Source organism: Pyrgilauda ruficollis, unplaced genomic scaffold (genome assembly GCF_017590135.1).
Source record: "Pyrgilauda ruficollis isolate IOZ18807 unplaced genomic scaffold, ASM1759013v1 scaffold196, whole genome shotgun sequence".
NCBI lineage: Eukaryota > Metazoa > Chordata > Aves > Passeriformes > Passeridae > Pyrgilauda > Pyrgilauda ruficollis.
The window spans coordinates 8330-33649 of NW_024518762.1; the positions used below are offsets into that span (position 1 = coordinate 8330).

Genomic DNA, 25320 nt, shown 5'->3' on the forward strand with positions numbered 1-25320 from the left:
AAAATATCCTTCAAGTCATCAATTTATTAGGGTATCAGAACCCATGCTTGCAACCCTAAATGTATAGAGTGCATATAAAATACTGACTGCTTCACTGTATGACATTTTATTAAGCGGTACCATCTAAACTCAGCAAGGATTTAACATTTATTATAAACTTAGATTCACCTTCCTCAGAAATGAGTTAGAAACATCTTCACATATGCCTAGACCTTCACTTTTCAGACAAATGTCCCGGAGCTGTATTTCAACTAATTACTGCATAATACTTGTAAGCGTTGGCACCGAATGCCTAAAGTTACCAGAATGGGCATAGAAATATGCAATTTCCTTAGCATTCCATTTTCTTTCAAATCTTACAGATGACAGGCCAACTCATGTAATGCTAGCAAAGTTAATTCTACAAATCATGAGTTCATTTCAGCTGATAAGGCACATCCTTTCCTCTGCAGGAGGTTAGTTTTTCGCACTGCAACAATAAACTAAACTTATGGCATTTCAACATACTGCACTCTTTGTGGATACATTGTTACTGAGGTAATTACAAAACTAACACATCTGTAGGAAATACAATTCCAATACACGTTTAAGAATTTATTGTACCACCATTTATAGAAAGCATTTCAATCCAAAATGGTCAGAACGGTCTTAAATATCTGGGTAAGAATTTAGAAACATTAGTGAAGATATCCCACAGACTCCAGCTTTCTATGTTTTCAAGCGTAAAATCTGGTAGATATCCACACTTAAATGAAATGGACAATACCAGTAGAGATGCATACCTCTTTCGTCTTTATTTATAAAGAAGTGACAACACTAGAAAACACATTGATAACCAGTGCTTTGAACAGTGAAGGTGGGATCTAAAAAAAGTCTGATTAAACTAAACAACCAGAGGTCTTTGTCAAGTTGCATATCTGCCAGGAATGCTGAAATGCAAGAGTTTACCTGTAATATTCCATAATGGAACAGCCGCATGATATCAAATATAATCTCAGATTTCCAAACTGATACATAAAAAAGCCATCACCAAGTATTAAAAGACCACTGCAAGTTCTTATTGCTTTTTGAGTTAAATAATAATCTTCAAATAAGCCTAAACCCAAACAATCTCTACAGTATCTTGCTTATCCTCCTGTTCATTCATTAACAATGGAAGCAATCAGTTATATGATGCAGCAAAAGAGGCATTTAAGAACACCCAAACAAAACCTATTTAAGTACACGGGCATCCCCACCCTCCCCCTGAAACCCCCTATAACCACTTAGTGCCAGTACAGGAGCAAAACTCAGTAAGACAAAGCCAGAAGTCTGACTACAGTAAGAAGGAAACACAAAGGGAGATAGAGCTTCCTTAAATATTCAGAATCTGATGTCTTCCAAAACAAAGCACAACATCCTCATAATTTAAAAAGGGAAGTTGCTTTCTATGTATCTAATCCGCACACATGCTGAGTAGTTCTCAAGTCTACTGAGCTCCACTGTGCTGCAGTTGATTTTGAATTCAACAATGCTTCAAAAACTACAGTAATATTCAATGCGCATTTTACTAAGGAGAGGAATAAACCAAATGCATGTTGATGTTGTTCTTGCCAGTTCAGCATTTCTGCAGCAATTCTGCTTGTTTCTTGCAGTATGAAAGTTCTACCAGCATCAGTCTTCAGAGTCATCTTCAGAAGCTGTTGGAACAATACAGTGTAATCAGAAGCCTTGACAAAAATGTGTGAAATTAAAGCACTTTAGAATGAGTAGAGGAAATAAAGGTGATTTTATAATATTAAATAGCAGACTGCAATACCCACCCAAACCTTGAGTAATCACATAACTTAATTCTTAAATGCATCTCATGTTGTAAAAATACAGCATTTTCAAATCAAAACTCAACAGAACATACAGTATGCTGTCCTCCTACTCTCCTTCCTCAAAAAAAGAGGGAGAAAACTTAATTGCGCCAGAGATTCAACTGTTATGTAGTGCTTAGCGTGGCTAATTCCAGCAGTAGTCAGAGGAGGATATACTCAATCTATGACAGCAGCACCCAAGGTAAGTTAACACTAAGTTAACAATTTGGATAGTAAAATACCTAGAATGATCCAGCAGTCTAAACAAAGACTCTTACATCTTGTATATATATTGCTTAATGCAACCCGGGCCTACTTGGAAGCAGCTCCTCTCTCCACGCCTGTCCTTTCAGCATATGCAAGATGGGCACAAAGCCCACGTATGCACAGGATTTTGTCGTTGCAAGGTGAGTCAAAAGACAAATACGCACTTGTCAACTATGGCAGAAAAGTCCGTGCACACATCTACATTAGGTTTGTAAAATGTTAGCTTCTCTGTAACAAGTTTACTGTGTCCTCTTAAGCAAGGTCTGCAGGCAAGGAAGTATAACTACTGGAGTAACTTGTTCCATCCCTGAACACAGAATGAAGAAAAGTCTGACTCCCTGCTTCTTCAGTTCTTAGAAGAGAAATGTAACTGAAGCACATCAATAACAAATCTAGAACTCAGTATTCCTCACCTGCAAGTTAAAAGCTGAATCAAATACAGATTGAACTAAGGAGTTAAATGACACTCAATTTTTCCTCTAGTAAGGATACACATAACTTAGGAATGAATCGTAACTCAAGTCCACCTTTGACCGCTCTGAATGCAGAAATAATCACCTTGAACCTTCACACACACACACATACACACCCTTTCTTTATAGTATTCCAAATGCATCCTGTGTACTGAAAACCCATATGCAGTTGACAAGACACATGCACACTAGGAAAGAAAGGGTAGACCAGCTACCCTTCTACTGCCTATTCAACATGCTCAGAAATAGTTCCTGGGTATATTTACCAGAAATTTAGACGTATCAGTATATAGTTTTGAATCTAAACATGCTAAAAAAAGGCCATTAGATGAAAAGTAGGCTAATCCTTTGCCAAAACTGGCAACCTTTAGACTTCATTCAAGAAGTCTGATAGATCTGATCAAGGAACCCACACAACCAAAAAGTGTATGTGAATGGAAAAAACAAAGGGGAGAAGAGGGCAAGAAAAAGAAATGAAAGAAAACTGGCAATACAAGTGTTTAATTTAAATGCAGTAAAATTCAATTCTAAATGTTTCTTTCGTACTACTTTCTTTCCTACTTTCTCTTGTAAAAGGCAGCAACCTGAAGGTTACCATTTATCCTGTAATTATGAATTACCAGAACTACAATAAACAAACTGTAACTACTATGGAATTTTGTTAATTGCAGATAACATTTCTGTGGTCTAAACAACTCTGTGCTGTTGGGAAGTTAATCATGGAGAATTAAAATCGGTTCCCCCTCAGAATAATTCTACTGATGATGAAAAAGCACTGCTGAGTAAGGTTTTCAGTAATTATGTTCAGTATTATGAATCTTGGCAAGGAGGATTGTACTCATTATCTTTGAGTTGATCTAATGGGAGGGGAGGGAAAGAGGGGAAGCACCTACTTTCAATATCTTCCATATGTGCCTGAAGAGTTCTTGCAAGGTTAATAAACTAGAAACAAGGCAGAGAGAAAGTAGTTTAAAAGTTGCAAAGTTATCTGCAGAAATTTGCAACAAGTTAGCAAATTTTTCTTCACTTTTTACATCGCAAAGCTTCATGACAGATCTTCGTTACCTAACCCATTTGCCCAACTTACAAAAAACAATGCAAAATGTAACATAAATCCCCACAGACTAGATCTCAAATTGTTATTGCACAGTTATTTCAACTGCAAAATGTTTGTGGTAGCAACTTGTGACATCATCTTCCTGTTCTACAGTCTGTAGAACACATCAATTTTGAAAGCAGCAAACATAAACAAGTGTCAGTTTAATGAAAATCATTCCTAGAAACTGTAATGCAGAAAAACAATCACAGTAAGGACTTGCATTAGTTAAATCCATTTCATTTAATTCACAATTAATATGACAAAACAGAACCCTCTGAATGAATGTGGTTCAGGAAAAATGCATAAACACACTTAAATTCTTGTTTACAATTAAAATCTTAAGAGCATAATTACTATTGGGCAACAGTGGCAGTTTGATGTAAGAAACATGCGGTATCAAAACCCAAAGCCAAAATTCCTACGATTACAAGGTCTCAGCCAAGTAGTTTTCTTTTGTCACTGTCAATCTGCATCACTGCTTCAAGTTAAAAGCCCAGATACTGACACCAAAGATAAAAAGAGTTTCCACAGCTTACTCATATGCTTGATATAAAATACCAGCACTGGTGCTCTCACTGGTTTAAAATGCAGCGTCACACACAGACGTATGTAATGCCTCCTCTGACGGGAAACCAGTAAAAACATGTGCAATACACTCAAGCTAACAATCTGTGCTGGATGCTGGCTACAATTGTATCATGTGTCTTTCATATCTCTATACTTGTACCACAGAAACTGGAGCATGGAATACAAGCCCTACATTGGATCTGTACAGAAAAGGGGAGCACTGCTCTAATACATGAAGAGATTAGGTAGAGCACAGGCCTGCCTCTTGCAAAGATCTACTACCTGCTAGCAGTCAACCATTCCCATATGCACTGGAAAGGTTAATACTGTCACGCCTTTGTATGTAAGGAAAAAACCTAAATATAACTGGCTTTTCAGGAGCTCGGTTGACTAAGAGCACTGATTAATTATCTAGTATCAAATAAACATGTAGCAAACTGGATTTTACGGTGAATGACGGTGCAGAAAGAACTCTGTATGCTGATCTCTTACTGTTTAAAGGTGTACTTAACACGTCCCTAAGCCAGACCTTTCAAGTGACGAGAATGCAGTCAAATGCAACTAATGAAGAGTTTAGACTAATGCCAGAGAACTCACCCTACAGCTATGGGCTGTTGCAGAATGTTAATATTCAAGTACACATTTAGGTGTACTCTGGCAGACAAGCACAAGTCTAGTGCACTAGACAACCACAATTTCTAGACATTTGCAATACAGACTTGCATAATGAGAAACATGAAACAAATCAGGTAGTCCAGCATTCTTAACTGCACGTTTAGCACAGAGAGAAGTTAACCTTCCAGTTTTGCATAAATTCACAATAATCATGACAACGCGTATGCTGTGTGCTAACTGTGTGCTAACTAATTAATTACCAACAACCCTGACAGAAAGTATACTGTAGCAGAGTACCTGCAATTATGTAGTACCTTCAGTTTCCAATCAAACACGGCACACAGACAAGCACAGCCCATTTTAAACCTAAATTTGTTCTAAAATTGTGTTTCTTGGCTATCTATCTTCCAGGTCACTCAAGGTAACAATCTCCAAGTTCTCTGTATGAGCAATTCCTGCCAGAAAATCACTGCATACTTACTCTGACACGTGTGCTGGCCTCATTTGCAGTTCCTAACATATCAGAAAAGCGCTGCTCACATAAGTGTAACAACACTACAAGGTAGAGACCAGAGCTGATAAATTCATAGTCTGCCTTAAAGGAGATCAAAAGAAACATTCAGAATGTCAGTAATACATCTGCACATATGAATCAAGTAGAACAACAATTAAGATTTTAATGAAATCATTACAGATTTATCTTCGGTTGTTCCAAAAGAACTAGGAAAACGTAATACTAAAAAATTCAAGTTGCTGAAAAAGCTATTTATACTTCTGGTCCTTCCCATCCACCCCAAATCGAACATATTATCCTTGAAAATAGATAGAGTTCTACAAATTGAATCTCTGTCAGCATGATTAGCTCAGAGGAAAGAATGTGCGAATCAGAGTATTGTATCACTTGGGGAAATAAAACCAGTATTGCTGGTTTCTTCTCTGTGGTCCCAAGTCTTTACCAAAAGCCAAAATAAAGCAATATATTTTAAGAATGTTATGATGTTATAAATATTTGAGAAATTCCTTTACCTGCTAAGATAAGAGAAAAACTTTAAAAATGCTACTGCTGAACAGATAATTTAGTCAATTCTTTAGGAAAAAGATTCAAGTTCTTATTTCTATTAAAGGGCAGTGACAGCAACCAATAAGCACTAAAACAAGATGATTAGCACTCTTGAGAAAGACTTTTCAGAGACTTCCCCAACTGACTGGAATTCAAGTACTAGTGTAAGAACTTATTTTAAATAATTAAAACATTAGAGGCTGATGTTTTGCCCCAAAATTGATGTCACTTGGCATTTTCTTTAAACATTTGAGGTACACAAATAGCATTAGTCTTTGTATATCGTGAGATTACAACCCAAAGAATAGGGAAAAACCCTCTGAATAAAGTTCATTAAAAACACCAGCTTTGTGTCATTTACTCTTTTTTAAATACTACACAATCCAGTAGTTCCACGATATTCTATTTTAAATAACAAGAGGGCCTCTGATTATTTTTAAGTTAGGAAATTATTTGAAGGAGCAGTTAGAAACTGCTAGAACAGAGGTTAGTTTCTACCACTCTAATGAAAAAAAAGAAATTTGTAATTGTATGTTTAAAACAACAGTTAAACTGCGTTCAAAAACAGCTAAAAGTGACAACAATGCCTGACTTAATGTGAAATTCAATCTCATAATGCTAGAATTCACACTGCACCTAATGAGGCAGAGACAATGGATTACAAAGCTAGACGACAGATATGTAACTAAGGAAAGAGACATATTACACTTACTGAAAGCTCAGCTGTAGGAAGTGCAGCAGGAAGGTAGTGGTAGTTGGAATATTGAGGAGAAAAATGTTCCACATTAACATTACTTTATATGCATAACAGTCCTTCTGAAATGGAGACGCATTTGGCTTCTCTAAAGACTGCCCTCCCAGCACTAAAGCAACACTTACCAAATAAGGTAAAATATACTAACTTGTTCATTTGCATGTGCCCTATAAAGTTCATGAACGTCAAAGTCTTCCAGATTGAGATTCAACTTCTCTTTGCACAATTCACAAGTTGTCACTGCTTCCAAAGAAGAACCTGGTGGGGTGGCGGGCAAGGGGAAAACTCAGTATCAAGTTTCAACAATCTATAACATACGACACACTCATATAAACATTAAAAACTCTATGTAATTTTTTACTTTATTCTGCAGAGTAAGGTTAGAAGAAAAGCAAGCCTCTAATAGGAATATAGTAACATTTGCTACTGTCAGAATTTAAACACTGTAGAACATTTATTCTCTATCCAGCTGTACCTACTTTGCTTCACATTCACTCTGGGCATCAATAAGCCTCTTCCTGCAAGTATGGCATAAAATTGCTTCTTGGGCTTTCTGAATTTTACCGTGTAATCCAAATACACAAAAAAGTAAGAATAAATATACCAGAAAAAAAGTTATTGTTAAGTAACATTTTTTCTTAAGTACCAGTTCTAAAACAGACTCCTCCATAAGCAACAAGATGAACAAAGCAAGTTGATAGTGGACTTATGTCTTCATATATAGCTAAATAATTCAAATTTTCTTCTACAGGCTGAGGCTTCTAAAACATCCCTTTGCTGATGTGTATCCTCTGGTGCTGAGTAAAAATGTCAGATACTTGCACCTTCTTTGGTATAAAGTATTTAATGTCTTCTATCAAGCCACATACTTTTAAGAATACTCAGATAACAGTTGTAAACCAGTCAATCAATCTGTTACAAAAATAATTCTACAGCATGCAATATCTGAAGTGTTTCTTAAAGAATTATATATGCACTTTGAAGTAATTTTTGAACAAGCATTTTTAAAGTGCCTTGAACGGGAGTTAGTATCTTCAAGAAAAATCATTTCTGGATTTTCAAATTCCTATCACTGCTAACAGTTAGCTCAGCTACAGAAGTATTGAAAAAAAGCACAACCATTTCCATAAGGAAGGGTGAGAACAAATGCCACCCAAAGTGGTATCACTGAGGTGGCAGAGTAACTCTAAAGCTACACTTCTGCAATGTTATCTTTCGTCCAACATCTTAGTAGACAACCCCAAAAAATGCAGTTCTCTAAACAAGAAATACAGTTCTTGAAACTACTCTCATGAGAAGCTGCACAGAACACAAAAAGCCTGGAAGTGCCACACTACTGTTTGTCCACACTGCTTGCTTTTCAACTGAATACCTCAGTAAGTGCAATCCTTCTGATAAGCCTCCCTGTATAACTGGAAGTCTGCCTTGGTCTAGAGTTTACTTTACCTGAATTTATCTTCGACTGCAGCCATTTTTTCATGCACTCCTGGTGAACATACTGCAGACTTCCAGTGCATTTGCATGGCTCTATTAAAAGATTGTCAGAACTTGCAGAGGACATCTGACAGATTCTGCATAAGTCACCCTCTTCATCTTCAGACTCTTCTAAAAGCAGGCTGAATAGGATGGAAAAACAACAAATGCTATGACGTTTAATGTAGGACTTTTTATAATGAGAATTCCACTTATCAAACTGTTCTTAAACCCATGAGAATACCAACAAGTTTCTTTAAATACAAAAGTCAGAACACAACTGAGTTGCCACATCCTCTAAAGGGAAGTTTTCTTTTAAAATCATTATTGCAGAAAGCCCTCTCAGGTTAAAACAGGTACATTTTAATGTTGCAAAAGAACATACTAATTTTACCTTTCTTTAATTTTCTGGAGTCTTTCTGGATCTCTTGAAGGTGGTATTTTAGACTTGCCACTTTCTTGTCCATCAGACTGATTCCACCCAGAGGGAATAATATCTACAGTTATCATAAGATTGTCAGACAGACTGCTTCCTAATGCTGGAGGCACTGCAAAGCGAAAGAGAGAAGCAGGCAGAATTCCCGAACTTCTTCCACTGGAGGCTGAATCTGGTGGGGAGGCAGTAGCTGTAGAAATAACAGATACTGCAGGCGTTGGTCTGCTAACAGAAGCCCGAGGAGGGCTATCTGACGCTTCAAGAGAGGTCTCCTCAGCTGACTCTCTCCTTCTAAAGACATGTTGTGATCTAGCAGTTGTATCAGCGGTAGCGATCCTTGTGGATTCATCTCTTCCTTCTCTCCTTCTTCTGGAAAAGAGAGGTGTACATCTGTTCCTCAAAGAGGATGACAACCAGGATCCTGTGCTCCTACTTTCAGTGTCTGGTCTGTAACTTTCCCCATCAGAATCAGAGTTGCGATTCTGTGAAACTCCTGATAAACCCCATCTTCGACCAAGAAAACTGAACCCCTGAGAAGCTTCGGATGACTGAAGTCCTGGAACCTCTGGAGTTGCAGCTCCATTACTACTTGACAGAGCAGCAGCTTGAACTCTTGGGATCACCGTTGACTCTTCAGGGCCTAATGATCTTGTATGCAATGGGTCTTGGCTAGACCTTCGAGAGAAAAATGTAGATGACATACTAGATGCTAAACGAGACAGCAGCTGTCTGGTTGTGCGCCTCCCTTCACTGTCAGCTGCAGACTCATTCAATGACCTCTGAGAAGATAAAATCCTTTCGGAACCACTTGAGGAAGCGGTTTCATCTCTAATGGCAGTAAGAGAAAATGGTGGCTGCACACTCCTCTGGGGAGATTCCAATTCATTTCTCCTTTGTCTTGAAGAATAGCTGGGTCTTGAAGAGCTCACGTTAGAGTCTCTGTTGAAAAAAGATGGCCGATGATCAGAAGGCAACTGGCGGTTCATGGGTGCATTCAGCCTCAAAGCGCTTAATGAGTTCTCTTTTGGTCTTGCTCCCTCTGCGTATGAAGAGGCAGGTCTGTCTTGAAGATCTGTTGCAGAAAAGCAGAGAAAAATACTATGACAAGATGGGATCAAACACATCAGGAAACATTCAAGAGTAGGTTCAACAGGGCTCTAGTCAACCTGTCCTAGATGAAGATGTCCCTGCTCACTGCAGGGGGATTGGACTAGGGGACTTTAAAGGTCCCTTCCAACCCAAACCATTCTATCATTCTTACAAGCAAATCTTCTGTAAATGCTGTCTGAGTATGTCAAAACACTGAGAAGAATTCCACCGTAAATGAACCGTAGCTCATATGAAGCAGCTGAGGTGACTACCCTCCTTCCTCAAATGGCTGCACTGGGTGGTTGTGGGTGGGAAAAGGGGGAAGGAGGAACCAGCATGGATAGATGAAGGTAGGAAACAGAAGCTCTCTAAGTAGTCTCAATTTAAAAACTTTCATCTTTGCAGTTTTGGTGACTTTCTTTTAATGGGCTCTGCATTGCAATCACAATTTACTGCTGAAGATGAGCTTTATTTAACTGGCAGATTCCATCTAACAAAACATCTGCACAGATGCCAACCATCTACCATATGCTTTTGATTACACATCAGGGAACACAGCTGGGAGTTATTTTTATAGCACTTAATAGCAGCACTACTGCTAGAAATGCAGCATAGACGGTACAAAGCAAGGCTGCTCACCAATCCACTTCTCCCATTAGACTCTACCAGGTAGAGTGGTTGAACTGTCCACTTCCTAAAAAGTGCTACGAGTATGATGACATTAAAATATACTCTTCTGTCAAGGCAAGGCTACAGGAGAAATTCTGAAAGTAGTTTTTAATTTTTCTGCTTATCTTCTATACATAAAAATGTGGCATTTTGATTAACTTCTGCATTACATAATACAACTAATGCATCTGCAAAAGGCTGCAGATCAAGACTAATGGTGAGCTTCTCCTGAGACAGCTCTAGAGGGTCACAGCACTCTGAACAGAAAGCAAAATTTACATTGCTGAAGTCCCTACTAGTCCTAGCAGTTGCCATGAGACAAACCTCTCACCTCATGTAAAGTGTGTGTTTATTCATTTTTAGTTTCAGTGGTCTAGCAGTTTTCCCTAATAACCATTTGAGAACCCAAAATAAAAGAGATAATATGCACCTTTAAGAAAAAACTTTCCTGGGTCAAATCAACATTATTTCTCTTCCCATACCTAAATACAAACAGATTTTAAGACAAACAAGAAATGAGCTTTACTGAGTAATCACAGTTACAGAGGCGACCACCAATGCATCTACAAGCTAGACCATTCATATATCCTTCAACGGTTCGGTCAATGCATGGAAAGTGGCCAACCAACTTCATTTAAAAGGATACTTTAAAATCTGTTTTGTGTTCGTGTTTTGAATAAAATATTAAAGGAACAAGCTCAGTGAAGTTTTGGATGCTCCATCCCTGGAAGTGTTCAAGACCATGTTGGATGGGGCTTGAAACAAGCTGGGATAGTGGAAAGTGTCCCTGCCCATGGCAGGAGGCGGAACAAAAGGTGCCTTCCAAACCAAATCATTCTGTGATCCTATGAACATGTTAAGAAACTAAAAGCCATACAAACTGTAGGTTTATGAGCTTTCAGTTACACGAAACATACATGTTGAAGGTGAAAAGTCACTGTTTCCATAGCTGGGATCCACCAGGTTATTAACAGACAGATCTGCTCTTCTTTCTAACTGTGTTCGCTCTCTCACGAGATCAGTTCCAAGGGAGCCAAGCACTACAGATGAAGATCTAGGAATCCTACTGCATCTCCATGAGGAATCTAGAAAGAAAAAGTAAATAAATCCCCTGTTTTTGTAATCGCCTAAAAATCCATTAAAACGGGCACTTACGCAGACATTTTCGTTATTCATATCAAGGGCAAGTTTAACATTACCACTAGGCTGACCAAGGACCCAGCTGCCAACATAAAACTAAGTGCACTCTGCTGATGCAGGCACTTACTTCATCTTGCAGAAAGCTGGCTCTGAAAGCTACATCAAACAAAAAGAGTCAGACCCATTAACACTCTTACAGAAGAGGAAAAGAAGTAGCATCTTGCTTCCTAATGGTAGCTAGTTTTTAAAAAGGTTTCACATTATAGTAAAATAGCAGCTTGAGACCTAGCAAATGCTGCCATTCTACTTGAAACTACTTAAATGAAATTTCATTTCTCATAAAAACAGCTGATGACGCTTAAATGCAGTTTAGACACAACTTTAAAAACAATGAGTAGCACTGTCCTTGTTCATATTACAGAGCAAAACACTTCAGCGTAAAAATGGATCTTGTTTTTTTTAACAGCTCCAACAACTGCATACCAAGCAGCATACACATCACCTGTGGACGAAACTCTAGTTACAAAAGAATCCTCTTCAATGGCTCTGAAAAATTCACCTTGATATCACTTCATTGCTAACTTAGAAAAACAAATTGAAGCACTCATTGTTCGGCCGTGTGACAACCAACCAAAGTAGAAATGGAAAGATAAAACAGTCCTATACCATAATGAGAAATGTTAATGGTTGTCGTTTCATTAACGGAGTAAGACAGTATCAATAATACTGAGGTTTGAGCAAGAATTTATTTATTATATTTATTATATTTTGGATGTCTATGCAATTCCATAAGGGGCTATTAAAAAACCCATTAATCCATACTCACATGGGTAATCTGAATTAATTTAATGATCTGTATCAAAATGGTTTAGAAGTATTTTCAGTGTAAGGTTTTGACCATTACTTCCTAAGCTTTAGACTTCTGTTGGCATATTGCATAAATTCTGTCTATCCAAGTTTCACGAACTTACCCACAGCTTCAATGAAAATCTCAGGTTTTCCTGAAAGAGCTCTCAGTGTAGAATGTTTCTTTAGCCAGGAACTAGAGAATGAGTTCAGGCCCTGCTAAAAAAGGAACGCTTTCTTCCCCAACCCCTAACAACAGCGCTCTAACCAGCCATGACACTGTGCTTGAACATATTGCTAAGTATGGTAAAGATTTCCTTTCTGCTGTCCCTGGCACACATTGATGTATCAACACCATTTGACTCATGAAATAAGAGCAGCTGCACTCATTCTTTTGTTGAAATCTCAACCAATGAAGATATGTCTGAGCCATTAAGTTCAGCTTGACCACAAATGGAATAGGTACAGGTAGTAATTCTGAAATGACATGAGTACAACTGGACTTTCAAAAGACCATGTAAACAGCATACTTGGAACTTTGAACACTGATATCATTGTGAACATACTCCTCAGAGAGGCATAGATTTTCATTAATTAAGAAAGATATAAGCATAATATTTGAAGCAAATCTTTTAAAACTTGGTAAAACCTGATCTTACTACTCAGACAGTTTTGATGTAACTCAGCTCAAGCAATCAGTCTCTTACCTGAAAAGGCAGTCAAGCCATTACTTCTCACAGAAGAGGTAGATGTACAAGATAGTTTAGGTCTCTTTGAATCACTATCTTGCTGATGGCTATGCAGTCTTGGATATGCTCCCTGAGTTCTCTCAGACTCACCATAACACCCAGATGGGAAATGAGAGGAAGATGTAGACTGAAATAACATTAAAAAATAAATTACATAGTACGTCAGATGCACTTATACGGCACAAAAGTGTAATAATGTAAAATCCACAAACATTGTAAAGAAAAACTTTAGATACAAAACGTTTTCTTTAAAAATAAAGTAGGAATTATGCTTGTGGTCTTGATTATTATTTCTAGGTTTACTCAGTACAGTCCTACCAACAAAAGTCAGTTTCTGTAACATTCAACATTTTATTTCCTTTCCAGACAGATGTGGCTTACAACAAAAAATTGTTGCAAAAAGGGGGAAAAATTATATTCCTGGCCTGTAAGATGCTATAAACACAATCAAATATAGCTTTACAGATCCCCAAGGGAACGTATTTTGCTGTCCAGAAATGGCCAAAACTGAAGAACTACATTATTTTATTTAACAGTTTAATTAATCCAACTTGTTTTTTATCAACCTAAAGTATAATTAGCTAAGGAGTGAGCTTAAGGAAAGTTGTTTGAAACAAGTATATTTTGATTACAATAAGCTCAAGCATAACTGAAGGATTTCAGAGTAGAGAACAGGTACAAAGTAATTTTTGCAGTGTACAGCATCGAAATAAAATAGTTTTCAAAAGCTAGCACTACAGTACTTTAGCACTACAGTACTTAGAAAAAAAGTCCAGAATAGCCTACAAAGCTGTTTATTTGGTTACTTACAGTTAAGGCACTCATTTTCTATTTTAAATACTTTGGGTTTATTTTTTTTCATATTAAAAAAAAGTCAAGCTCAATCAAAAAGCTGAATTGAATTCCCAGAAACTATCAAAAAGCAAGCTCCTTTAAAGATCAACCAGATTAGAGTACATTATATCTGTGTTTTATTTCTACTTAGTTATGGTTTTTACTAAGTCTAAGACACAACTTCTTACTCTTTCACACTAAGAAGTCTCTTAAGTATTTCCCTCATCTCATCATAAAAAAAGAGGGAAACAAACCAACATTCAGAAACCAAGTACAAAGCCAGGTTACTTTCCCTTATTCATCTTCTATTTAACATATCACTAATTTTTTAATCATTTACTACTTGATATGCGGAATTTTCAGAGTGTCTTCTGTAAGGTTCACTTGCATTAGAATTTACTTTGAGAATAATTAACCTAAATGGGAGAAAAAAGGGTTTTCACCTTGAAAACCTTAGCACTAATTTAAGTAGATATGTAGACCACTTAGAAGCAGAGATTCCATTTGCATTTAAACTATAGGTAGACATCTACCATGACCTCCCCTGAAGGCCAACACGTACACCATTTCCTCCCTCCTCACCCGCCAGTATCTCAGTGTCTTCACCTTCAAGTCACCTAAGAAAACCAACACCTCTTTAATGATGTGAGCCCAAACATCTTTCCCTTTGAAAGTGAGTAGAATTTTTATTTCACTATCATCCTGCCAAACTTGTTCACAGTTTTCTGCTTTTCCTACCTTAATATTCTACTGCGCTTTATAGCGTTTTACTGTCACTCTACAATGCATAAACATGTCACAAGCAAAGTACTTCATTCTTGGAGTTACCAAGGCACATTCTAGAACCCAGTTAAGACAAACTCTCAGGGCCTGAGTCTTGAATCTCAAGTGACCATTGTTTTGCTTCTAAGTAAGAACAATCTGACTATGAACTACACCTCACAATTAAATTTCCTAAAGCAGGTCTCCAAACCCATGAACTTCGTGTTAACTCACAAAGCTAGTACCATCCAAGAAACATCCCCCCCGCTCCCGGAAATACCTGAGGGAACAAGTATAAGTAATATGAACTTTGCCATCTACAGGATTATAACATGTCTGAGATTCTAATTACCGCCTCCTTTTTTCTTTTTAAATGGACTTTTACAAGCTACTTTAAATATATTTCTTAACTCTTAGTAAAACTAATATACATCAGTATTTTCATTCTCTGAATGTTTTTTGAACACTGCTATCTTCTAGCTTTTGCTCCACCTTGAATTAGCAAGATCTACTTATCTAGAAACGTTACAGAGAGCCCCTGCTGACAGCTTTTCAGATTGGGAAGACTGAAGTAAAACCCTGGGGTTTCAATATTTTTTCCCAATTATCACACATTAACAGTTCTCACCAATCTGCTTCTGCTTCCCAAAAATCTTCCAGAATGAGGGTGATCAAGTGTCCCTGAGTAGTGAGTTGGAGACGACGCTGTAAGCTTCCAAGCAGTTTCACGGGTGTCCCTTTCTCCAATTCTCCAGTCTCTACTGGAACTATTCAATACACTAGATTCCTGAAGAACAACATGATTATCATATGTATCTTGTAACTCAAAAATAATTCAGTATCTGGTCTGAGTATTGAAAATACAGAGAAGTGGAAGCAGTAACAAATCTTGGAACATTTAATAAGAAACCTTGAGGAATAGCCAAGAAATTAAACAGGCTTAGAGAGAACCACTGGCAAAAGAAAAGTTTTAATTTTTTAAGTACTTTACAGCAGCTCTTTCATCTGTCCTCTATTTTGAACTAGGACAATAAAAAGTTGAAATGTAAGGCTTTTGAGGCACTAGAGTGACTTAAGTACTGCAGCAATAGGGCAGAATTAAGGGCCTAATTTTCAAGTGTTATGCAAAAAACCCCACAGATGTAGAAAGAGCCTCTATGACAACAAAAGCACCACCTCAGCCACTAAAACAAGCTGAATTTCAATGAATAGATTATAATTGAGGAGACTGCAATTTAATTTGTCCCACAGAATAATAATGGAGATTAGCAAAATTAATAGAAATAACAGAAATGTAACCATTTTATTAACACTAAGCACCATTTTTAGGTGATTATTTGTCCATTCTCTTTCTATGAACTATGAGTACTACAAACACAGTAGTTGATGTCACCACTTCTTAAAAGCAACAACAAAGCCTTCAAAGCCAAACCAAAACAATACAAAATTCTCAGCTTTTCTTCCTTCATTTCAGCTTAAGTGTATTTAAAATCCCTTGTAAGAACTTAACAATTAAAGCCCTACATAAGGTATTCTGGTTATGGTGTCTATTTTCAGTAGCCAAAAAATGTTATCAGGAAAACATTCAAAACAGTTTTATAAAATACTCTTCACCCTATGCCTCCACTGGAAAAAAAAATAAACCTACAATTCATTTGTCATAAAATGTTTACTATGTTGTATCATAAAGGATAGGAATTTTTTCTCATACCATGACACTAGTTCGATTTTTCTATTTTAAAGTTACCTGGCAACAACACTGTATCCCATACATCTGATTAGTTTACAATTAAACGTCTTTGTTATGCCTCCTCAGATAAGCAGGGGCTAGTACCCAAATTGATCTCAAAAGCGCACGACGTACAAGAATTCCATATGTGCATCAAAAAAAGTTAATTTATAATCAAGTGTTCTCTCTATAGAAATTCTGTATCAAAAATCCAAGTCCTTCTTATACCTAAAGAATTACTGATAGTCCAAGTCTTTCTTCTAAATGACAAATTTTTAATTATTTGTAACTGAACTAGATCTTAAATACTTTATGGTAGGTTTCTGAACGGATTAACAAAGTGAAAACACCTGCTTTTTGTATTCCTATCTGACTGGACTTTAAATGTTCTTGCTCCAGTCTCTGTAATCTTAACCTACAAGCAATAATGCAATTTGTTCCTTCCAGCTCAGTAAATACCAAAGGTTAGTCAAGAGAAGGAGCTTCCTACAGTTTTATCACTAAGCACCAGTCTTGTGTAATGAGACTACCTTCTACAAACTGGGACTGGAAAAAAGGGATACTACATTATCTTCTATACAAATATTTTCCCTGCTGTTTTAACTGGCAAGTCTTATGAGATCATTCCTCAGCTCAGAATTACTTTGCTCAACAGGAAATAGTCAAAAGAATACACAGTGCAGTGAACACATCGCAGTTCATGTAATAAACAAAATAATGAAAGGTACATTGCGTCAAGATCTTTTAACAGCACCAGTTCAGCTGAAGACTTCTGATCAATGGCTTTCAGTATATGTACACTGCGTGGACTGTGTCCATATATCTCTACAAAAGACTAAGACTGTTCGATTTGCTTTTGCTGAGCAGCCAAACAGCAAACAACATGTAGGACTCCAAAACGCAAAAATTATTAACAACTGCTTCCCCTTGTACATTCAGCCTATATATTGTAGCCTATATAATAACAAGCACATACATGCTGAAGATAACAAAAATGTAACACACATACTTTTAACTGTGCTAAAAATAATGTTCTATTACTTGTAAAACTGTTTCTCAAAAAGGTGTTATATAATACAACGTCCCAGATAGCTTGCTAGCAGGGACGAAACTCCTAACCTTTTTTTTTTTTAAATATGAACATTAAATCATAGAGTCAAGTTTCTGGAATTTCAAAGACCAAAATGGGCTTACATTTCTGGGCCCAAAATTGAGGTGAGAACTGCTGACAGGAGCAGAAAAAAAGTACTAAGATAATTGAGCCAAACTGCTATCTGTTGCTTCCAAGTGTCAAAAATAATTTCTACAGTAGTTTTAGCTCTGCTTCCCATAATACCCTCCCAAACTGCAAGTACCTGCACCGCGTGAATACTTCCTCTTGAGCACAGCACCTTCCCCACAAAAGTAGCTCGGTTAGTGTAAAATGCTGCTTGTGAAATGGCAAAAGGCCTTTTTTTGATTCCCATGTAGTCCATACAAAGCCCAGCTGCAGTAACATACTGACAATGACAGGCTAATGTGAGTCACTGTTGGTTTTGCACAGTGTGGTTTTTGGTAGCTGCCAAAAACCTTGGGGGACAGAGAGGAGGCTTCTGTAATTAGCTGCTAGAAGCTTCCACCATGTCTGGCAGAGCAAATCCCTGATGGCTCTGAAGATGGACAGGCTACTGGTCAAGGCTTGGCCAATTAGAGATGGTGTGTGAGAGACCTCGTGTGATAACAGATTTCAGAAGAAATCAAAACAAAAGGAGGGATGCAGTTTTCATTTCAGCCACAACAGAGCAGGAGGTGAGAACATGCAAGGGAAAACAACACAGTGACACCAAGGTCAGTGGAGAAGGAGGGGGAAGAGGTGCACGACAGCCAAGATTACTCTGCAGGCTGTGGTGAAGACCGTGGTGAAGCAGGTTGTCCCCCTGCAGCCCATGGGTCCATGGGGAATGCAGAGATCCACCTGCAGCCCGTAGGGGAGGTGCTCACACTGGAGCAGGTGAATTCCTGGAGAAGGATGTTATCCAGTGGGAGACCCGATGGAGAGAGAGGGCCCCAGCTCTCAGGCTGGAGCAGCCTGTCCTTGGAGGATTTCATCCTGTGGAAGAGTGACCCACACCGCAGCAGTTTTGGGAGGACTGTGAGAGTGAACCCACACTGGAGAAGTTCACAGAGAACTGTCTCCCATGGGAGGAACCCCATGGCCTCACAGGGGAAGGACTCCAGACCCTGAGCCAAGCAGAAGAAAACCTCGGGTGAGGAACTGACCAAAATCCCCATGCCCTGTCTCCACACACTTCTCAGTGGGAAGGAGGGAGGGGCTGGGCAAAGAAAACGTGTTTTTCAGGGATTATTTTACTTCTCATTATCCTCCTCTGATTTTGTTAGTAATAAATTCACTTTGTACCTTTAAGTTAAGCCTGTTTTGCCCTTGGAGTGTTTTCTCACAGTCCTTATCTCAACACATGAACCCTTCATTAAGCTTTTCCCTCCTCTGTCCAGCTGCGGCAGGGGAGGGCAAGTGAGCGACTGTTGTGGGTGCGTGGCATTTGGCTGGTGTCAAACCACAACAGAGTCTAAAGCGCCTCTTCTTACCTTTTCAAAATATGAACACGGGAGGTGCTGCAGAATGGTATAGCCTCGTTAACTGACAACATAGTCCTTTACTTTTTGCATCACCAACACATTAAGTGTAATGCCTTACACACATCGAAGTTCAAACAAAACCCTCACCTCTCCCTCAACAAAAAACTCCATTTACCCCGGTTTAAGATGGCACTGGCTAGTAAGAAAACAGATCCATATTATCAGAATGCCCTCTCATTCATTAAACAGCTGATTTCTAAAGGTGCAGCTACAAACTAGAACAAGTAAAACCAGACAATCTAGAACTACCAGTACACTGATTAGTGTCACTGGCCTGGTTAGTAAATTCTTGCATTTCAGAAATTTTGTTTGTCTAAGTTTTGGGGTTTTTCTTGGTTAAAAACATACATTTTTAAAATTATTCATATTTTATAAAAGGGAAAAAAATACATTACCTGGTATCCAGATTCTAATCTCCATGAAGATTCTCTTGTACTATATGCACCAGATAAACTGTTTCCGGTTCTAGATCCTACAGGAGAGCTGGAAGCCTGAACAGATATCCTGCGAGGAATTCTTGAGGGTTTTGACTCCATCCTTTGTATCCTGTACAAGGACATACTGATCATTTTTTCTCATTGAAGCAGGGAACTCATGCAAAATAGGCACAGGTCATTCTGGGTGTAACATAAATATGACTCACACATACAAATATTTACAAAGTGCTTTGGTCTGACTGCATCAGCAAAATGGGGAAACAAGTTCTTATCCTAGTTTTTGTAACCTCTTCTTTACATCTCCTCCCACCCCTCATTAGAAAACTACAGCCCCTTTTATGATTTTGTTACGATATATTCTTGCAATTTTAAGTGTTAGAGGTAGTCCCTTAAGAACCACACAGTACTCATATTAACACAAAATGAGTCAGGAACAGATTATTCAGAGTTCTCAAATTCATATATTACATTTTTGCTAATGAACTGCATCTCAACACTTGCAGAAATTATATTCAGACTTATTCCTCAGGGTTGAAATTGTGAAACTTCACCCTCCTGTGAAAAAACACATCTGCAGTCTATCTCCCTTCAACTTCACCAAAGACAGCTCCCATGGAAGCTAACATAGACAAAGGAGCACAGGCTATCTCACAAGTGTATTCATAAACTGACTTCTCACTTGCTGAGTGTTTATCTGCCTTTTGCTTTCTAGGCATTTTGAAAGAAATGTTAGTGCCTTTTCCACATGAGATGTGCTCCTATACTCATCCCTGCCCTTGAAATGGTATCTGACTTAATGCTTACCTAAAACTCCAGACAGCTAGTTTCTTCCTCCTCAGGACAGTAGAGACAGAATCAGACCACAAACATTAGCTCTTAAATAAATTTAAGGAAACTGCAGTACCCCCAACGGTGTTGTAAATGAAGAGTAACATGACACGTAACAACTCAAACAGATGGCAGAATCCCACTGATACAGGGTGATTTGCCAAAGTGGTACAGTCTATTTAACCACTTCTAATTCTGGCCTAACCTTCTGAGAACAGGAGTAAGCTATATTGATAAAAAAACCCCTCTCTATCAACAAAGCACATTTTTTTCCACAATTCAGTCATGCTCATCAGTATCACAAGTATTCTGCAAAAAGCTGCGACATCAATCCTGACACACTTCATGTCTGGCTGCAGTTTCAAGGTGAATCCACAGACTCAGGACTTTTAATCTTTGCTCAAGTCACGTTAAATTAAATATTTTACCTGGTAAAAGCCAGTTAGTTTGTACAGAACTCCACTGACCTAACAGTAGGGACAGCTGAGGTTAGTTTCCTTAACCACTGTTCTCATACATGTTCCATTGTTTGCTAGCTTTACAACAGCAGCCAAAACACAAAGCAGCCAAAATGCTTAATCTTGCAAGTAGGACTCGAAAGCATACCAGGTTTAAGTGACTGTTTATCTTTGTGCACAAAAGACCTACTGGCCTGTATTACAGAGGACACCTGCTTCTAGATCACGCTTCCAACACCAGTAACCTGTTCGTGTTTGCCAAAGCCATCACCAGGTAAACAAGATCTGGTTAAGAATCTGAAATGCTTACTTGCCCACCTTCACATCAATATACTGAAATAATTAATTAATTTAATTTCCCAGATCACATTTAAAACCTTTGGTAAATATTCAGCAATTTATACAATTCTCAGGTTGTAAGCACATCTGTATCAATAAGAATGTTCTAAGCAGCAGTCCAGAGTTCAAAAAAAAACAGTTAATTGTGGAAGTTTAAAAGAAATTGATTACAAGCCTAATTATCTAAACTACACCACTTCAAGTGGATCATTACTTCAATAAAACGTAACAATCATATTTATTCTCAAACTGTAATGATAGTTAATTTAACCTTCAGAGTAATCTGCCATGATGTGCTCTACAAGTTTAGTACTTGTATGAAGCTGCAAGGAGTGTAAAAAAGTAACTATCCAAGTTGCAAACTGTGAAGCTAAAATAATATCACAATAATATAGACTAGAGTGTAGGCTGGACAGGACAGCCGTATGTCTTGATGAGATTTGATACTCAAAGCAGTGTTTGTCTGTGTTTTACCCTAATATAAAATACAAGGAACAAACACACAGAATAATGGAGCCAATTCTGTACTATTAAGTACTCCACAAAGAGTGCTGGCATTATCTCCTCTATTATGGATCATTTCGTTTCTGAATCACTTTGTTTCAGATAGGTGTGGAACCAGATGAATAGCATAAATAAAGGTCAGACACGGACACACATAGAAAATGAAAAGGTTCAAGAAGGAATGGAAATTCCTATTAGTAGGAAATAATGTCCAGATGAGTCAGCAGAGGAGACAGAAGTGTAAGACAACTTCAAAAACTAAATTATAAATCATCTAATACTAATAAAATTGCTTATGCACCATCCACAGAACAGAGTAAGAGCGTTCACACAGAATAGGATGGGGCGGAAAGCTGGACACCAGAGACAACTACCTGCAGAAGATGAAATGAAGTCCAAAATTAGCAAATTTCTTTACAGACACACATAAAGAGGCACAAGACTAATTTTCTCCTTCAGTGGTAGCCCCATGAGGACAGACAATGTTACCCAACAGCCTAATCTTGTAAATTAGCACAGGTTGTGATTTCAATCCAAGTATGTCAGGATAATACTATCTATAGAATGTTTTCTTTCTACAAGTAAAGAAATCTTGCAGAAACTGTACCCAAAAAAGGTGTTTAAATCAAGTTAAGGCAACACAAGGAAAGGCAGAATTTCATGTGTCAGTTTATGTATACACACTATGATTCATTTCCTGCACAACACCTTACATTTTTTCTGCAGTCTTTCCTTCAGTCAGCAAATGAGAAGGATCTACCATAAAGATCAAGAGTAATGTAAGAATAGGCATTTGACATCTGCCGTGTCTGATGCAGAAATGCAAATATGCTGAATAAAAGGCCTTATGATCTAGGCAAAGAAATTCTGGTCAAGGAAATAGGATTTTACCTTTACTTTTCAATAAAGATTTGGTGACATAAAGCATGTTGTTGAGATGAATTATTTTTAAAAATCTGCTGCCCGAGAGCTCTTCAAATTTCTAGGCATCCATTATAAAATTTATCAGCAATCCAACTAGTAGAAATCATAGAATAATTTGAACTGGAAAGGATATTTCAAGGCCATCTAGTCCAACTGCCCTGCAATAAGCAGAGACATCTTCAATGAGATCAGATGGCTCAGAGTCCCATCCCACCCGACCCTGCATGTTTCCAGGAATAGAGCATCCACCACCTCTCTGGGCAATCTGTGCCCATGGTTCACTACGCTCATCATAAAAAATGCCTTCCTTAAATTTACTCCTTCTCATGTCACAACAGGCTCTACTAAATGTCTGTTCCCATCTTTCTCACAAACCCTTTTTAGTTACTGAAAGGCTGCAATGAGGTTTCCCCAGAGGCTTCTCTTCTCCAGACGAAACAACTCAAATTATTTCAGCCTTTCCTCATAGTCTTACCCAGATGGACAGAGATGCAGCTGAAGTCAATGGAGCCATGACGTCCATTTACTAGACAGATAAAACTAGATCTAGGCATTTCACCTCTGGTGATCAACACTAGTAAGATGTCTTTTGGATTTTGGAGTTTTTTCCCCAGAGTTATCCAAATACCATTTTAGGCACTGTAGCTTGAAAGCCTGAGATGCAACCATCTTCATAGGTGGCTTGAATACAAACAAAACACATACAAGGCTTATGCTGATCATGGTAACACAATGAGGTAGTTATAAATAAGGTGAGCATGCTAAGCTATCACAGAGCACAGGACAGAGCAATACAATGGTCTCATGCTAAAAAACCAACCACATTACTGAAACTACAACAATACTTGTCTGCAAGGGGAATATTGTGCTTGTATACAATATTTCAGAATGAGAATGGTTCCCTTTTACAGTATCATCATCTTAAGGGTTTTCCTGAAGAAAAACACTCAAAACCTCAAACATTTTGTTTACACACACAGGAATCCAACAAACCCCAAGTGGTAATTAACGTGCTGTAGCAAGTTCTATAATGACAAAGTAGATACCTCAATCCACGCAGAAGGTAGTGAGATCAAAAAATACTTACATTTCTTCTCTGAGGAGATAATAACAATAATCATAGAACCAGAAATTGGGTTGCAGTCTGAACTGATTAAAAACCCTGTTGTTGCCAAAAAGTAAAGGAACACCTTACTCAAATATCACACTTGATGTGTCCTTCATTGAGAACCCTCAATATATCAACCAGTAAAAACACACTTCTGGCTTCTCCATTATTTTAACACTACTCACGCTCATACCCAGTAATAGAAAAATGAGAACGTGTACAGCAGGATGAGCGGCACTCTTCTTATCAAAGGAACATATTTCATTAGCTTATGCCATGTTACACTACTCAGCAATCAAATTCTCATGAAAAAAACAGAAACAATTCTAGAGACTCCTGAAATAAGGGACATATGCAATACCTCTCAAGACTTGGTCAGAAATCAAGTTCTGAAATAAAACTTTTAAGTCATACCTGAGAAACAATGACCAACTTGAAAAAGGAGGTGGAGCTGCACAACCTATTTTGAGCACACAGATCAAATGTCCTGCCTTCTTTAATCTGTCACCCCTCCAACTGCATTGTAAAAGATGAACTAGACCTAACACAGCCACGGATAGAGATAACGAAGTGATGAAAGATCCAAGAGGTCTTTGAGAGAAAGCAATGCAATCTCAAAGGACAAAACCAGTTACTATCCTTAACTGTCCATTCTTACACCCCTTCGCAAAAAGGGATTCACAAAACACACAGCGGAAATATTTCTCTTCTGCCTAGACCCTCTCTATCGATAAAAGAGGAGCAATTTCAGGTAATCACGCCTACGAGTAAGTAAAGCGTTTGCCAGCTTCCGTGATTACTAACAATTTTAAGCAATTTTGTACCCTCCATTAGAGGGAAGCATAAGCTTCACTGCCTGCTCCTAAACTCATTCTTCTAGCTTGGAACGATGCACTGACACTTCTACCTAAGACTCGAGCTCTCATGTCTCTGTTTTTGTGTGGTTTAACATAAAACTATTCATAAGATTTCCTCCCGAGCAACCTCGGGAGAAAATCTGCTCACATGTCTTCCTCGGGGCTTACTCACAATCACGCTTTTGTGACAAATAAGACAGTACTCACGAGTCTTTCAGACTGTGCAATTCTTCGTTACGGCTATTTTCTCAAGTTTCAATGCAGTGAAATTGACAAATAACTCGGGAGCCTCTCAGGAGCAAGAGTATTTACAAATATCGATGGTTGCCCACGCTGCCGCGGCTGGTGCCCTAAGGCTGGGCCGTTCTCGCAGCCAGCCGGTGCTCTGCAGAGCCGCCGAGGGCACCTCACCTCCCCCGCCAGGCCCCGGGGAGCGGCTCGCACGGCTCAGGCCCGGCCGGGGCCTGCGGCCGCACCCGATCCCGCTACCCAGGCAGCATCCGGCCCCAACCGCCGGGCAGAGGCCGCGAGGAGGGCGGAGAGGAACAGGGGGCACCAGATGTCACACGGCCTCACTACGACAGCGGGCGCGGAGCCGAGCGGCCGTTGACGCCGATGGTGGAGAGAAGGGCGGGTGGGTCTGTCGGTCCTAGCACGGCACAAAATGGTTTCCCCAGCCCTGGCGTGAGGCCGCCAGGGTGGGCGGAGCCCCGCAGCAGGCGCGGCCCGAGCCGCAGCGGCCGCCGCGGCCGGTCCGTACTCACCGTCACGGCCGGGCCGCCCGCTCGCGCCGCTCCCGCAACACAATGGCGGCGGCGCGAGACC

The 25320-nt window shown here is 38.7% G+C and overlaps 1 protein-coding gene across 7 annotated transcripts; it reads right to left on the minus strand.

The window, feature by feature from the left end:
- Nucleotides 1–775: 775 nt before the first annotated feature.
- On the minus strand, nucleotides 776–25320 carry MARCHF7 (membrane associated ring-CH-type finger 7). Of its 7 annotated transcripts, none has more exons than XM_041465953.1 (11): nucleotides 24703–25320; nucleotides 19436–19601; nucleotides 15303–15461; nucleotides 13037–13205; nucleotides 11261–11428; nucleotides 8544–9657; nucleotides 8123–8292; nucleotides 6825–6934; nucleotides 5344–5457; nucleotides 3475–3523; nucleotides 776–1679 (listed from the first exon to the last, which is right to left on the minus strand). In XM_041465953.1, the coding sequence occupies exons 2-11, from the start codon at nucleotides 19598–19600 to the stop codon at nucleotides 1654–1656; spliced, it is 2244 nt and encodes a 747-aa protein (XP_041321887.1). In that variant the 5' UTR covers nucleotide 19601; nucleotides 24703–25320; the 3' UTR covers nucleotides 776–1653. The 7 variants fall into 7 exon arrangements, 5 of the variants coding, with proteins under 5 accessions (XP_041321887.1, XP_041321883.1, XP_041321884.1 ...); XR_005954994.1 differs by having other exon boundaries at nucleotides 1588–1679; nucleotides 6802–6934; XM_041465949.1 differs by lacking the exon at nucleotides 3475–3523.